The sequence below is a fragment of the Panulirus ornatus genome, chromosome 1 (assembly GCF_036320965.1).
Source record: "Panulirus ornatus isolate Po-2019 chromosome 1, ASM3632096v1, whole genome shotgun sequence".
Taxonomy (NCBI): Eukaryota; Metazoa; Arthropoda; class Malacostraca; order Decapoda; family Palinuridae; genus Panulirus; species Panulirus ornatus.
In genome coordinates this window covers 27680815-27697871 of record NC_092224.1, presented here as the reverse complement: position 1 = coordinate 27697871, position 17057 = coordinate 27680815, and the positions used below count along the sequence as shown (strand labels likewise).

Here is a 17057-nt window from a genome sequence, read left to right as displayed (position 1 = left end):
GAGGTCAAGAGAAAGGTGCAAGAGGTGAAAAAAAGGGCAAATGAGAGTTGGGGTGAGAGACTATCAGTAAATTTTAGGGAGAATAAAAAGATGTTCTGGAAGGAGGTAAATAGGGTGCGTAAGACAAGGGAGCAAATGGGAACTTCAGTGAAGGGCGTAAATGGGGAGGTGATAACAAGTAGTGGTGATGTGAGAAGGAGATGGAATGAGTATTTTGAAGGTTTGTTGAATGTGTCTGATGACAGAGTGGCAGATATAGGGTGTTTTGGTCGAGGTGGTGTGCAAAGTGAGAGGGTTAGGGAAAATGATTTGGTAAACAGAGAAGAGGTAGTAAAAGCTTTGCGGAAGATGAAAGCCGGCAAGGCAGCAGGTTTGGATGGTATTGCAGTGGAATTTATTAAAAAAGGGGGTGACTGTATTGTTGACTGGTTGGTAAGGTTATTTAATGTATGTATGACTCATGGTGAGGTGCCTGAGGATTGGCGGAATGCGTGCATAGTGCCATTGTACAAAGGCAAAGGGGATAAGAGTGAGTGCTCAAATTACAGAGGTATAAGTTTGTTGAGTATTCCTGGTAAACTATATGGGAGGGTATTGATTGAGAAGGTGAAGGCATGTACAGAGCATCAGATTGGGGAAGAGCAGTGCGGTTTCAGAAGTGGTAGAGGATGTGTGGATCAGGTGTTTGCTTTGAAGAATGTATGTGAGAAATACTTAGAAAAGCAAATGGATTTGTATGTAGCATTTATGGATCTGGAGAAGGCATATGATAGAGTTGATAGAGATGCTCTGTGGAAGGTATTAAGAATATATGGTGTGGGAGGCAAGTTGTTAGAATCAGTGAAAAGTTTTTATCGAGGATGTAAGGCATGTGTACGTGTAGGAAGAGAGGAAAGTGATTGGTTCTCAGTGAATGTAGGTTTGCGGCAGGGGTGTGTGATGTCTCCATGGTTGTTTAATTTGTTTATGGATGGGGTTGTTAGGGAGGTAAATGCAAGAGTCCTGGAAAGAGGGGCAAGTATGAAGTCTGTTGGGGATGAGAGAGCTTGGGAAGTGAGTCAGTTGTTGTTCGCTGATGATACAGCGCTGGTGGCTGATTCATGTGAGAAACTGCAGAAGCTGGTGACTGAGTTTGGTAAAGTGTGTGGAAGAAGAAAGTTAAGAGTAAATGTGAATAAGAGCAAGGTTATTAGGTACAGTAGGGTTGAGGGTCAAGTCAATTGGGAGGTGAGTTTGAATGGAGAAAAACTGGAGGAAGTGAAGTGTTTTAGATATCTGGGAGTGGATCTGTCAGCGGATGGAACCATGGAAGCGGAAGTGGATCATAGGGTGGGGGAGGGGGCGAAAATTTTGGGAGCCTTGAAAAATGTGTGGAAGTCGAGAACATTATCTCGGAAAGCAAAAATGGGTATGTTTGAAGGAATAGTGGTTCCAACAATGTTGTATGGTTGCGAGGCGTGGGCTATGGATAGAGTTGTGCGCAGGAGGATGGATGTGCTGGAAATGAGATGTTTGAGGACAATGTGTGGTGTGAGGTGGTTTGATCGAGTAAGTAACGTAAGGGTAAGAGAGATGTGTGGAAATAAAAAGAGCGTGGTTGAGAGAGCAGAAGAGGGTGTTTTGAAATGGTTTGGGCACATGGAGAGAATGAGTGAGGAAAGATTGACCAAGAGGATATATGTGTCGGAGGTGGAGGGAACGAGGAGAAGAGGGAGACCAAATTGGAGGTGGAAAGATGGAGTGAAAAAGATTTTGTGTGATCGGGGCCTGAACATGCAGGAGGGTGAAAGGAGGGCAAGGAATAGAGTGAATTGGAGCGATGTGGTATACAGGGGTTGACGTGCTGTCAGTGGATTGAATCAAGGCATGTGAAGCGTCTGGGGTAAACCATGGAAAGCTGTGTAGGTATGTATATTTGCGTGTGTGGACGTGTGTATGTACGTGTGTATGGGGGTTGGGCCATTTCTTTCGTCTGTTTCCTCGCGCTACCTCGCAAACGCGGGAGACAGCGACAAAGTATAAAAAAAAAAAAAAAAAAAAAAAAAATGAATAATAATCCTTATAATGAGGTTTTGAAGGAAATCTATTTTTCCAAAAAAAAATACCAAAAATTGCAGGTATTCAGGGTATTTTTCAGCTCAAAAAACTTATTTCAAAATTAAAACATAACATCTTCAAACACTTTTATGCTTGAAATAATCTTGGAAAATATATCATAATGCTCTCAGTTACCAACAGATACCGAGTAAATACAATGCAAATGATTACATAACCTTTAAAGTTCTCTTCATTTATCAGCTTAATTAAAAGCCATAAAGATGACTAAATGACATTCTAACCCCAGATTTCTATTCAGCATGAAAAATAATCCTTACAATGAGATTTTGAAGGATATCTACTTTTCTCAAAAAACACCAAATACTAAGCTGCCTTCATCCATTCTCGCTACCACCCCGCCACACATGAAATTACGTCCCCCTTCCCCCCGCGTGCACGCGAGGAAGCGCTGGGAAAAGACAACAAACGCCACATTCGTTCACACTCAGTCTCTAGCGGTCATGTGTAATGAACTAAAACCACAGCTCCTTTTTCACATCCAGGCCCAACAAAACTTTCCATGGTTTACCCCAGATGCTTCACATGCCCTGGTTCAATCCATTGACAGCACGTTGACCCCAGTATACTACATCATTCCAATTTACTCAATTCCTTGCAAGCCTTACACCCTCTTGTATGTTCAGGCCCTGATCGCTCAAAATCTTTTTCACTCCATCCTTCCACCTCCAATTTGGTCTCCCACTTCTCATTCCTTCCATCTCTGTCACATATATCCTCTTAGTCAATCTTCCCTCACTCATTCTCTCCATGTGACCAAACCATGTCAATAAACCCTCTTCTGCTCTCTCAACAACACTCTTTTTATCACCACGCATCTCTCTTACCCTTTCATTACTTACTCGATCAAACCACCTCACACCATTTATTGTCCTAAAACATCTCATTTCCAACACATCCACCCTCCTCCGCACAACCCTATCTATCACCCATGCCTCACAACCATTTAACATTGTTGGAACCACTATTTCTTCAAACATACCCCCATTTTTGCTTTCCGAGATAAAGATCTCGCCTTCCACACATTCTTCAACTCTCCCAGCACCTTTGCCCCCTCCCTCACCCTGTGACACTTCCGCTTCCATGGTTCCATCTGCTGCCAAATTCACTTCTAGGTATCTAAAACACTTCACTTCCTCCAGTTTTTCTCCATTCAAACTTACCTCCCAATTTACTAGTCCCTCAACCCTAATGAACCTAACAACCTTGCCCTTATTCACATTTACTGTCAGCTTTCTTCTTTCACACACTTTACCAAACTCAATCACCAATTCTGCAGTTTCTCACCTGAATCAGCCACCAGCGCTGCATCATCAGTGGACAACTGACTCACTTCCCAAGCCCTCTTATCCATAACAGACTGCAAACTTGCCCCACTCTCCAAAACTCTTGCATTCACCTCCCTAACAACCCCATCCATAAACATTTAGTTGATGTATTGGATAATATTCATTTCCCTGTTTCAAAGTCTGTTTTTATTGAAATAATAAAATTGTGTACAAAAGACTGTGTATTTGAATTCTCTCCATAAATCCAAACCATTTCAACATACCCTCTTCTGCTCTCTCAACCACACTCATTTTATTACCACACATCTCTTACCCTTTCATTACTTAATTAATCAAACCATCTCACACCACATATTGTCCTTAAACATTTCATTTGAAACACATCCACTCTCCATCGCACAACCCTATCTATAGCCCATGCCTCGCAACCATGGCAACTCTAGTGCATTGTTTTCAGAGGCTTTATCTACCTAATATTCCTACTACTACCTAATGCTCTATGGTAATGCTCCTACTTACTTCTAACCAATGTTTTTACCTGAAGCTCTGGTCTAACATTCCTACTAACTACTATCTATTGCTCCTACCATTTTGCCAAAAGGCAGGGATAGCACAAAGAGCTCACTGAAGGAAAATCTAGAGTTGCAAAGAATGAGTTGTCAATTGATATTTGTGACAAGGAGAGACTGTATGTTTGTGAACAGAATACTAGCAGCCCACATGTGGGTGAGGAAGACATAAAAGACACTAAAGTTCTCGCTCACTATGCAACCATCAATAACCCTTCCTATACCCAAGTTTGTACAACTTCCATAGTTGGTTGCTGCCTACCACTACTTCCTACAATATGTAAGTCCTGTAAGTTGACTAAACATTTATTTGCTTTAATACCTATCGAAATCTACTCTCTTCCTCAACACAGTGCAGATGTCATCACTTTGTGTTCGAGTTCATCTCATCAGCTTCATATACAATCTATCACTGAAAAGTGAGATACTGAAAAAAAAACTACATCTCTATTAAAACCCAAATAATTCATCTGTTAGGCACTATATCCTGCACCTTACAGCAAGATAAAGAAACAAATTCAACATACCTGAAGGGTTTTATCATACCATCTGTTGCCTGCATACCCTTGAGGACCATAACCATGTACACAGCTCAAGGCTGCATCTGTCATTATGTTACCAGTAGGATTAACAACAGGCCCATCCAATGCCACCAAAAAAATACAGCGTTGTATCTCTTCCATAGAAGCCTTGTTTGTTTTATCTGTCGAAGACAAAAAAATCATAAAAAAATAGTCCTCTTAACATCATTAAATAAAATAAAATATTCACCTACGGGTAAGGGAAAATGCAAATGGATTTGTATGTAGCATTTATGGATCTGGAGGAGACATATGATAGAGTTGATAGAGATGCTCCATGGAAGGTATTAAGAATATATGGTGTGGGGGCAAGTTGTTAGAAGCAGTGAAAAGTTTTTATCGAGGATGTAAGGCATGTGCACATGTAGGAAGAGAGGAAAGTGATTGGTTCTCAGCTAATGTTGGTTTGCGGCAGGGGTGTGTGATGTCTTCATGGTTGTTAAATTTGTTTATGGATGGGGTTGTTAGGGAGGTGAATGCAAGAGTTTTGGAAAGAGGGGCAAGTAAGCAGTCTGTTGTGGATGAGAGAGCTTGGGAAGTGAGTCAGTTGTTGTTCGTTGATGATACAGCACTGGTGGCTGATTTGTGTGAGAAACTGCAGAAGCTGATGACTAAGTTTGGTAAAGCATGTGAAAGAGGAAAGCTGAGAGTAAATGTGAATAAGAGCAAGGTTATTAGGTACAGTAGGGTTGAGGGACAAGTCAACTGGGAGGTAAGTTTGAATGGAGAAAAACTGAAGGAAGTGTAGTGTTTTAGAAATCTGGGAGTGGATTCGGCAGCGGATGGCACCATGGAAGCGGAAGTGAATCATAGGGTGGGGGAGGGGGCGAAAGTTCTGGGAGCGTCGAAGAAAGTGTGGAAGTCGAGAACATTATCTCCGAAAGCAAAAATGGCTATGTTTGAAGGAATGGTGGTTCCAACAATGTTATATGGTTACAAGGCGTGGGCTATAGATAGAGTTGTGCAGAGGACGGTGGATGTGCTGGAAATGAGATGTTTGAGGACAATATGTGGTGTGAGGTGGTTTGATCGAGTAAGTAATAATAGGGTAAGAGAGATGTGTGGTAATAAAAATTTAGTCTCCTGGTTCTACTTGTCTCCAACTGTGACACATACACCCTCTCTGTCAACCTTTTCTCACTCATTCTCTCTATATGTCCAAACCATTTCAATACACCCTCTTCTGCTCTTTCAAGCACATTCTTTTAATTTCCAAACATCTCTCTTACCCTCTCATTACTCACTCAATCAAACCATCTCACACCATATTTTGTCAAACATTTCATTTCCAACACATCCACCGTCCTCCACGCAATCCCATCTATAGCACATGCCTCACAACCATGTAATATTGATGGAACTACTATCCCTTCAAACATAACCATTTTTGTTCTCTGAGGAAGAATTTTCTCTTTCCACACATTCTCCATCACTCCCAAAACCTTTGCCCCCTCCCCCACCTGCAGAATGTCTATTTGGAAAGATAAAGTATTAATCCAACTGCAGTAGCTGCCAACTTCTCCTCCAGGATATTTTGACATGACCAACAAACTATGGATCTTGTAAGATTACTGAATGATTGGGAGCCAAACTTTCAAATGAACAATAAACATTTCTGACCTACTAACATGGTGCAAAAGATATATGAAACTCAAAACTGGAGAATATAAATTATATAAAATCAACCAAATGCAAAGTTTACTGAGTGAACTTCAACCAACTGTAGCAGCCTAGCAGCCAGAAAATGTAGGGCTCCAAACTTCCACCCTGATGAGTACTGAATGCTGACTACCATTTGCTTCCCTTCAGCAAATTTCAGATCACTCATCCCGCATTGAATACAAAGAAACATACATGATACAGATATACTAAATATTGTCAAGCACACAAACTTGAAGTCAAAAACAAGAATCAATGAATACCTTTTCTCAGCTGCTTATAGGCCTTTCCCCACACATTGCGATTCTGCGTTGTAAGAATACCCACTGGAATTGCAGGATGTGTGGAGCGCTCCACCACATTACGCAGCTGATGAACTAACTGACGTACATTCAAAGGTTCCCCATGCTTTCCATACACATCAATCTTGAAGAACTGGTGCAAAGGAAATGTATTAGTTACTTGAGGACCATTAAGAAATGGCTATTCAACAAAAGGCATTGTCACTGATTTCCCTAATTTAAGTAAGTGTAAGCATTTGCACATCTAACACATATCTTTACCAAAAGGATTACCAAGCACTTCCATCTGAAGGATCCAGACAGGGTATGTTACAATGATACAGGTCTTATGCAATAATTTCTTACAGTGTTAACACATTAAGGATAAATTTATATGAAATCTAATACAACTGTAATGATATTCACAAACCCATTCCAGCACATAGTTAAGTGTCCAAATAAAACCAGCAAAAATACATTCAGAAGTTTAAGCATTCAACTAAGCATTACAAAGAGGTAGGGTGTCTGACTGTCCATAATACAAATTCTACTTGTGTTTAATCTACATTCAAATTCCTCATTATATCTACCTTTTCATGTGGAGAAGCACCTTCAATAGGTAATATAATCTTAGTAAATATGTCTGAGAGTGGTAGCCCTGATAAGTAAGGGAGAGAGTTAGGATGTGCTGGAGCAAACACTGATGAGAGACCTGGCACAGTGCACTGGTTTAAAGATTACATTAAGATGATGAGCATGAAACTGACAATTCACCATGACCAAAGCATGCTAGTGGCCAATCAAATAGCATCACTTATAAAAAAAAAAAAAATCACGGGAAGAGAATTCTCTAACCTCTTCCCTTGGTACTGCTACCATGGCTAAAACAAAGTAAGTTACATTTTCAGGATACAGTGCATAAAATCAATTAACAAAACAGATCACAACAGATCTTGGGAGTAATTGATATGAATTCACTTACATGATTATTATGAGCAACTACTATGTGTTTTGGAGGATGCACACTCTGCCCATAAAACTGAATTGTATCTCTTGTTACTCCTGGAATGCGGCATGTACCAAGAATCTTGAAGTACTGGGACATATCTAAAGTGTCTTTTCCCATTCGCTCAACTGGAACAGTTTTCCTGAAAAATGGAGAATTAAACACTAATCTTCTATTTCAAATCTGCACAGTGAGGTAGCTACTGGAATATCCACACTAAAGCTGTCACATTTAAAGCACCAAAATCAGAGCCCTTTATCCACAGACAAAACCTACAGATCTTTCCATGGTTTCCCTTAACCACTTCATATACCCTCAATCAGCCAACTGACAGCACATTGTCTCCTGTATATTGCATCACTACAAATCGCTACCATATAGCAATCTTTCTTTCCACACATTCCCCAGTGCTCCCATGACCTTCAACTTCTCACCTGCCTTATTTCATATTTCAGCTCCCACTTTTTCATTTACTGCCATGTCCACTTTCAGGTATTTAAAATACCTCACTTCCTCTACATTTTTGAAGTGTTCTTTTATTTTTCTTGCGAGTCATGAAAATTTTGCCTATCCCATGCTACCACTGATAATCAACATTATCACAGTACATGTTAACTCACACATCAGTTATCACACACACAGGCTCTCTGTGGAGCGGTATGTGCCACCTTTACTTCCCACTAAGGAACACCGTCTCCCCAAAGCAACACAATTATCTCCCCAGGTAAAGGCCTACTGTTTTCTTGAAGTAAAGTCCTCTGTTAATAACTTAACGAGTAATGATTCTTACCGAGAATGTTGGCGATGACGTAGGTGGTGGTGGATTGGGATCAGGGGGAAGTGAGCGGTTCATCAAGCCTTCCAAGGTAAGTTCATTCATTTCAGTAAGCAACAAGCATTTGTATCCATTATAGGTAAAAACTGTGACCCAGACTCCGCAGAATGAGCTACCACATCTTTATCAGAAAATCACGGCTAAAATGTGTTAGCTACCATTATCTATCCATCTATCTATATTCCAACACTCATTTCCTTTGGGAACTCTTTTTTCTCTTTCACTAGTAACTTTACTTCTTCATCCCATCGCTTGCTACCCCTTCTAATCAGCCCACCTCCACCTTTCGCATGCTACATGCATCTCTGGCATATGCCATCATGGCTTCCTTAAATACCTCCCATTCCTCACCCACTCCCATCTCTTCATTTACTCTCACATTTTGCCATTCTACACTCAATCACTCCTGGTATCTCTTCCAGCAAGTCTCCTTTCCAAGCTCACTTACTCTCACCACTCTTTTCTCCTCGACATTGTTTCCCCTTTTCCGAAAAGCTCTATATATGTTCACTCTCGCCTCCACAAGATAGTGATTAGACATCCTACCAGTTGCCTCTCTCAGCACATTTACATCCAGAAGTCTATCTTTTACATGCCTATCAATTATTATGTATCCTAAATACCCAATGACCATCTCTCCTATTCACATACATATACTTGTGTATATCACTTCTTTCAAAACCAAGTACTCCCAATCACCAGTCTTTTCCCAGTACACATCTCCATTAGCTTTTCAATATTTCCATTAATATCACTGAATACCACATGCACCCCAATTATACCCTCAACTGCCACGTTACTTCCCTTTACATTTAAATCACCCATCACTATTACCTAGCCTCATGAATCAAAACTGCCGACACACTCATCCAGGTGCTCCCAAAACACATGCTTATCATGATCTTTCTTCTCATGGCTAGGTGCATAAGCACCAATAATCATCATCCATCTCTCACCATCCATTTTCAGTTTTACTGGCATTAATCTAGAATTTACTTCCTTATACTCCATCACACACTCCCACAACTCCTGCTTCAGTATTAGTGCTACTCCTCCCTTAAATATAATATATAATTATACGTGATTGGTTCTCAGTGAATGTAGGTTTGCGGCAGGGGTGTGTGATGTCTCCATGGTTGTTTAATTTGTTTATGGATGGGGTTGTTAGGGAGGTGAATGCAAGAGTTTTGGAAAGAGGGCAAGTATGAAGTCTGTTGTGGATGAGAGAGCTTGGGAAGTGAGTCAGTTGTTGTTCGCTGATGACACAGCGCTGGTGGCTGATTCATGTGAGAAACTGCAGAAGCTGGTGACTGAGTTTGGTAAAGTGTGTGAAAGAAGAAAGTTAAGAGTAAATGTGAATAAGAGCAAGGTTATTAGGTACAGTAGGGTTGAGGGTCAAGTCAATTGGGAGGTAAGTTTGAATGGAGAAAAACTGGAGGAAGTAAAGTGTTTTAGATATCTGGGAGTGGATCTGGCAGCAGACGGAACCATGGAAGCAGAAGTGAATCATAGGGTGGGGGAGGGAGCGAAAATCCTGGGAGCCTTGAAGAATGTGTGGAAGTCGAGAACATTATCTCGGAAAGCAAAAATGGGTACGTTTGAAGGAATAGTGGTTCCAACAATGTTGTATGGTTGCGAGGCGTGGGCTATGGATAGAGTTGTGCGCAGGAGGGTGGATGTGCTGGAAATGAGATGTTTGAGGACAATGTGTGGTGTGAGGTGGTTTGATCGAGTAAGTAATGTAAGGGTAAGAGAGATGTGTGGAAATAAAAAGAGCGTGGTTGAGAGAGCAGAAGAGGGTGTTTTGAAGTGGTTTGGGCACATGGAGAGAATGAGCGAGGAAAGATTGACCAAGAGGATATATGTGTCGGAGATGGAGGGAATGAGAAGTGGGAGACCAAATTGGAGGTGGAAAGATGGAGTGAAAAAGATTTTGTGTGATCGGGGCCTGAACATGCTGTCAGTGGATTGAATCAGGGCATGTGAAGCATCTGGGGTAAACCATGGAAAGTTGTGTGGGGCCTGGATGTGGAAAGGGAGCTGTGGTTTCGGGCATTATTGCATGACAGCTAGAGACTGAGTGTGAACGAATGGGGCCTTTGTTGCCTTTTCCTAGTGCTACCTCGCACACATGAGGGGGGAGGGGGAAGGTATTCCATGTGTGGCGAGGTGGCGATGGGAATGAATAAAGGCAGACAGTGTGAACTGTGTGCATGGGTATTTATGTATGTGTCTGTGTGTGTATATATATGTGTACATTGAGATGTATAGGTATGTATATTTGCGTGTGTGGACGTGTATGTATATACATTGTGTATGGGGGTGGGTTGGGCCATTTCTTTCATCTGTTTCCTTGCGCTACCTCGCAAACGCGGGAGACAGCGACAAAGCAAAATAATGAAAAAAAAAAACTGCATAATGAAACAACACAAAAGTAACTTACTGGTCCACCATAATTTTGTAGTCAAGAGTTCCAGCAATTACTTTTGCTGCAAAATTCAACTGATCATCCAAAGTTCTAAATTCCTGAAGGGGGAAGACAAGTCCTGGAGATGACCACACCACTAATGGCCCACGACAGTCTAAGTATGCTGCATTCATCCACCAGTCAGAGAGCTGAAAAAGTCATAAATCAAAATAATAATTGTGACATTAATTGCTGACCGAATTCCCCATAAGATTGCTTTATACAATCAGCTCCATAACATTCCAACAAATATTTCCTACACTTATACCCATAATCTCCACAATTCAGATAAATATGATTAACATTCAATTAAAAAAAGCAAATTTTACATTAAATAATACAGCTTAAAGTAAATGGCCCTGACTTCCCTACGACAGGCAATGGGGTCCTATTGCCACCATCTTGAAGGCCCTGGCCTTCCTTTCACCATTTGGTAGGCCATTGTGCAGCTAGCAAGTTAGGTCCAAAAGATGTGACCTTACAACAAGTGCATCGGGCACTCCTAATACTGGGAGACTCCTTCTTAAAATAAGTAAGCCTCAGTACTCCTAAAACAAGGAAAAGCTAAACTTTGTCAAAGGTAAAACATTCAAAATATTCATTGGTAAAACATATTCAAGATTTTCACTGGAGAATCCTGCACTTAGGTATAACTCTAAAATCAATAAAGTAGTTACTATCTGCTTGAACCAAGAGAAACAGTATAGTTGTGAAAAGAAGCATATGCAGCTGAGCAAGAGTGTCAACAAGGGAAAAGCAGATGAGAAGTGAGAACGATGCCGAAACGGCAAGTGAATCTGAAAATGGTAGACAAAGTAAAGCTTATTCATATTGCAGAATTGGGACAGGAAATGAGTATCAAACCATAAGAAAAGCCATCAATAGCAGAAGTGGCAACACCTAATTCGCACTCACCCAATTCTCTGTTGCTTCTGCTCTGTTTATCAACTTATTTTGTAGCCTGTGAGCAATACCTCCTGAAGCCCCAAACTTCTTCACAATCTCCTCGGTAAGATGGAATTCTTCATCGGTTACAAGCGGTTTCACTGTCCTCCAAAATAAAAGAGTAGAGTCATTACAATGTATAGGGTATCATCTTTGTTATATTCAGTCCAATAACTAAGGAATTTTGCATTTTGGGTGCACATTGCTTGAGAAATTAACTAAAATGGAAAAAATAAGAATGCTCATATCAAAGTAGAGCAATCTGGCAGTGAAAAAGGAAACCCACTAAAGAAAAATAACATACATAGTAAGGCAACCATTACCACTCTACAGAACTCTGATCATACTAATCATCATGTATGATATACACATAGCAATCACCCTCTCACACCACAAACATCAACACTAAACATTCTTAGAACACTTAGTGGTTCCAGTTTTGGACAAGGAAAAGAATCCTTGGCACCTTCTACAACTTCACCTGCTACCCAGCTAGTCATCCACCTTGTCAAAAGCATAATAACAAAACTGCAAACCACATAAAACAAAAATCTCAAAATGATCACAGGCTACTTTACAACCTCAAACAGTCAACACATGCACAAGCTTGTGAAACAATAATAAATCCAATACAATCTCATTCAATATGCTCAGCACCCAATTCTTTGCAACAGCCCATTCATACCACCAAAGCAAAAAAATTACCACAACAATCTATACTTGCAGTTCCCACACCCTTAACATGGATAACATTAACTAAGCAGATACAAGGCAACAGCTCAAACAACCAACCTCCCAACGGTCTTACATTCTAACCCATCAATTACACCAACTCAACACTCCACTCCCTAGGTATGTATGAGTGACACTTTCTTATCTAGGGGATGGCTCTAGCTTTACATCATTACTTGACAGAGCTGAGTCGAAAGCAGTCTGACTTATAAACTCTCCCAGGCTAACTTCAAAACTTGACCTGCTTACTCTATGCTGCAACATTGGTTCACTTTCCTCTTCTACAGGTATTACTTTGGTTTTTGCTCCTGAGGGCTAGATACCTGTGTGCCTCCACCACTAGCAAGAACAAGTGATAGGTGGCAAGCTCCTGCATCAAATGATTACTGTGTGGCTGTTGGCAACTCAAGAGTGGGCCGTTCTGATGACTGCTTTTTCCTTACACACACCAAAGCTCTGAAACTCCTACCCTCTCATGTTTTTCCCAATGACTATGACCTGGCAAAATTTTTAAGACAGATTTTTCACTTCCTCCAAAATTTGTACATACTTTCCCTTGTCTCTTCTTTTTTCATCGCATTAACCTCTCTATATTTCAATTACAGCCTTAATGCCGACTTTTGTCCTAGAGTGGAGCCTCCAACATGAAAAAAATTATACCTTTAGGCATTGGTCCCAGAACCAAACCCTGAAGCACTCCGCTGGTCATCTCAACACATTCAGAGAAAGCCCCTCTGACATGCATCCTTTGTTCCCTCCCACTGACCTAATCATCTATCCAACAAATGAGTTTCCCCCTTATTTCTACTTGGTGACTCAGCTTCATAATCAACCCCCTATGTGGTAGAGTGTCAAATGCCTTCTGGCAGTCCAGCTAGTGACAGTCCACCCAGCTTTCCCTTATGTTCAGGACTGGGCTTACTCTCTTGTAAAACTTCAAGACATTAGTTACACAAGACCATCTTTCCCTAAAACCATGCTGTCTCTCAGGATATTTCTCCCCCCAAAAAAAGTAATTCACTTGTTTTCTGATAATATTTTCTATAACCTTACACACCACATTAATTAGTGATACCAGTTTGTAGCCAAGTGTCTCTTCACGGTCTCCTTTCTTATGTATACAGGTATCCTCATGGCATTGTGCTTCTCTCCAATGACATCTTGTACAGCAATTCTCCTTTTAATATTGTTTTTATCTTTTCCAGGTATCTCGATGATTTCCAAAACCTCCTTCCTATTCTAACCCACAGATGTAGGAGTTATAGTGTGAAAACACTTTTGAGCATGCAGTTCAGTTCCTTACATATCCTTATATCATCCTCTACAATATTTCTCCCTAAATCCAATAGCCAGATTAGCTGCTACTTAACTGACAACTGGCTCCTGACAAATCTATGAAATAGTTCTGAATTTTCAGCACATTGTTCAGTACATTCTTTTCAAAGTTTCTTCGTTCCTCTTTTTGTTTCCTACTACACTCATTCTGTGCCCTCTAAAACCTTGCTAATACTAGCTGGCTTGAGAGCTGTCTATGCCTTAGCCAATGTACATGTCGAAGCTCCTTTGTTTTAATACATCATTCATTAAACCATTCCTTCCAGTTTCTTACCATTCCCTCTTTACTTGAGCATTATATGATCTCTTCTTCCAAATGGTGTATTGCATTTTGTTCGTATGAAAGAAGACAAAGTCTTGTAATGATGGAATGTCAATCCCTCTCATTCTAGTTTGCTCCATGACATGGTGGTACAGAAAATTATCCTGTATAAACTAAATACTTGAGTCTCTATGACTCCCTATCACCATGAGAATCCAAATTCACCTAATCTCTTTATAACTGAAATCACCTAACATAAGAAGTTTATCATCTCTAACTGTTCTGTCATTGTTATCACTGAGTATTTGTTCCAGTTCATTGCAATTCTCTAAAGGATGTACACTAATAACAACACAATGCTCTTCTTCCCTCCAGTTTCTATTCCCATTATGTATTATCTGAATGGACCATCCTCCATTATTTCTTGAAACTTTCAAATCTCATTTACTGAGGGGGATAATCTTCCCCTCCTTTACCTTCCCTATCCTTTCTTGCTATCATGTACCCCTCTTAGCCGAACAGGTGAGAGCTTTTTTCTTTGGTATGCTTAGTATCCAAAACTCCAATAATACCCATAAACAGCTCATCATAATTCTACCAGGAAAAACTAATACAATGAAGTTATGGATGGCATTCATGTTATGCAAAATAAGACAAAATAAATTCAAATATCACAAAGGGAGGTGTACCAAGCTCTGAAATGATCTTGAAACGAATGTTTACCCAATTGTTGGAATGAGTTTCTAATACTTGGATACAATATATGATTGAAACACTGGCTAAGAACAGACTTACTTTAAATACTTGTTCAATGTGTCATCTAGTTGAGGAACAGGAAGACGAGGTAGTACTGCTTGGTCATCATGAAGAGGTCTCAACTGGGAAACCATTGCTGTATTACTTGCTTGAATAATCCTGCCACACCTCAACCCCTGTCAAAGCAATCAATATTTTTCAAGATGAGTAGTGAATAAACTTTTTCATAAAAGGTGACAAATGTCGGCATCAAATGGGCAAAGCAATCCCCAAGTATTGGTGTGCTATGCATGGGACACACCTTTTTCTTGAAAAACTCTAAGTGCTGAAGGGGTCTAATCAAAGAAAACCACTCATTTTAAGGTTATAATCTTGCACTAAATGCAATAAAGTTAATTCACCTGACCTAAAACAGATATTGTGTCCATGTCTACTTATTAGTATCACATAAAATAATCGTGTACATGAAAGGCTCCAGTCATGTATAAAAGTTCACATCAAGGTCAAGGGTAGGTCATATCAGAACAGAAAAGGACTAAAGAGATATATCTGGAGAAAATGAAATATCTTAAAATTCTGAGACGGCAAAACCAGTATAACAGATTCTGATCCTGTGAGGAAAAGATCCCTTAGGCACTAATTTGATCCCAATATTCTTAATGATAACTAAACTAATCCAACATATCTGCAAAAACTTGATTCACTTGGATTCAAACATACATACATATGGATCAATTATATGAAAATTAAGCCATTCTAGAATCCATAGACAATTTTTCTTTTTGAATTTGAGCTTCATTCAGTTGTAAATTGAAACCGTGCCTGTTGGAGGTGTTTTAAAGCAATCCACAGGACAGACTTTTGCGAATGTCCTCTCACATATTCACAAATACTTTGGGATGGATGGGCATCCCTTCTGTTCTACTTGAAAGACTTTAACAAAAGTGGTATCAATTGATTCCTTACGCTGAGAACTGAACACACACAGCTCTTACTACACAATAGCCCTCTAATTCACAGCCCTGCCCACTATATAAGGACTTAAATATATGGAAGCACGTGATTCACCCAGAATCCAACCTCTATATCTAATGGGCTGGCCTGGGATGGATAAGTTAGGTCTGGATGTGTACTTTTAATCATAGACTATAAACCCTAAGCTTACAAGTATACTAACCCACTAATAAGATGACCTCTAAAAATACCTTAATTAATTACCAATAACAGCAATGACAGCTTCAAAACCATATCATTTTCAGTATAACTAATATCTCGTGTAACATTCATTTGAAATTCTCATATCTACTAGTCTTCTATCATTTCCCATATCCTTAATACAGTACCATACAACCCAACATCTCATACTCTGGCGATGCACAATTTTTTCAAGATTTACACACCTGGCGGAGGATGATGGACGCTGATAATGCCATCTTGCTCATTGTCTGTTGTTATCTCACGTCAATATAACTCACAAGCCTTATCAGAGTCAATATCCATGAGCAGAGACCAGTAATTCGGCCAACAGCCTTGAGACTTTAGTGGTAACTGGCAACGCACCCACTGTACCATGCCAATGGTAGCTCGGCTCAGCTGATGTGTGGCTTTGAGCACACTACACACCTTCGTCTTCCCAGGATGAACAACTTGACTTTTTATCACATTACCACTCTCGAACTTCATTCCCTTATCAAAGCCTATCTGGAATAAGATGAAAAATAACATTACAGCTTAGATTATTCATCACCATCTGTGGTGGTCTCCTATGTTAACTAATCGGCTATGAATATTAAGCGACACGACGATGCGTTAGGGGAGGGGAACATCCTCCCTGTCCTCTCTTTTTTTTTCTTTCTTGCCGATACAGTACAATTACAGACTCTTTCACTTATGAGGGAGATAACACATTAAGTGTCATCCCACTTTTGTACTGGGACAGAAAACATATCAATTGTCGTTCCACTCTTACACTGGAGGAGACAACATTCATGTTTCCACTCAGTTTCTAAGAAAAATATCAAAAGGAACCTTCACTTTGTTTTCTTTGTAGGGGACACATGAAAATTGTACACACACACACACACACACACTTCTTTAGTTGAGACAACAGATCAATTGTCCTCTCTTTTTTATATAGCATGAGAAATAGAATAAAATAGAATAAAATATTACTTTTAAGTGGGAGAGACCGTATCAGCCATACCCTACCCCCTCCAATATCCTAA

The 17057-nt window shown here is 40.1% G+C and overlaps 1 protein-coding gene across 2 annotated transcripts in view; it reads right to left on the bottom strand.

The window, feature by feature from the left end:
* The window catches only part of LOC139766340 (carnitine O-acetyltransferase-like), a 52681-nt gene extending 36008 nt beyond the window's left edge, over positions 1-16673 (bottom strand). The window contains exons 1-7 of one of the 2 annotated variants that reach the window (XM_071694899.1): positions 16233-16673; positions 14872-15008; positions 11718-11853; positions 10779-10951; positions 7477-7642; positions 6477-6648; positions 4501-4676 (exon numbers count right to left, since the gene is read on the bottom strand). In XM_071694899.1, the coding sequence (XP_071551000.1) occupies positions 4501-4676; positions 6477-6648; positions 7477-7642; positions 10779-10951; positions 11718-11853; positions 14872-15008; positions 16233-16274 (1002 nt within the window). In that variant the 5' untranslated portion in view covers positions 16275-16673. The remainder of the gene's footprint in view (positions 1-4500; positions 4677-6476; positions 6649-7476; positions 7643-10778; positions 10952-11717; positions 11854-14871; positions 15009-16232) is intronic. The other variant, XM_071694993.1, reaches the window with a different exon arrangement.
* Between the last annotated feature and the right edge of the window lie 384 nt (positions 16674-17057).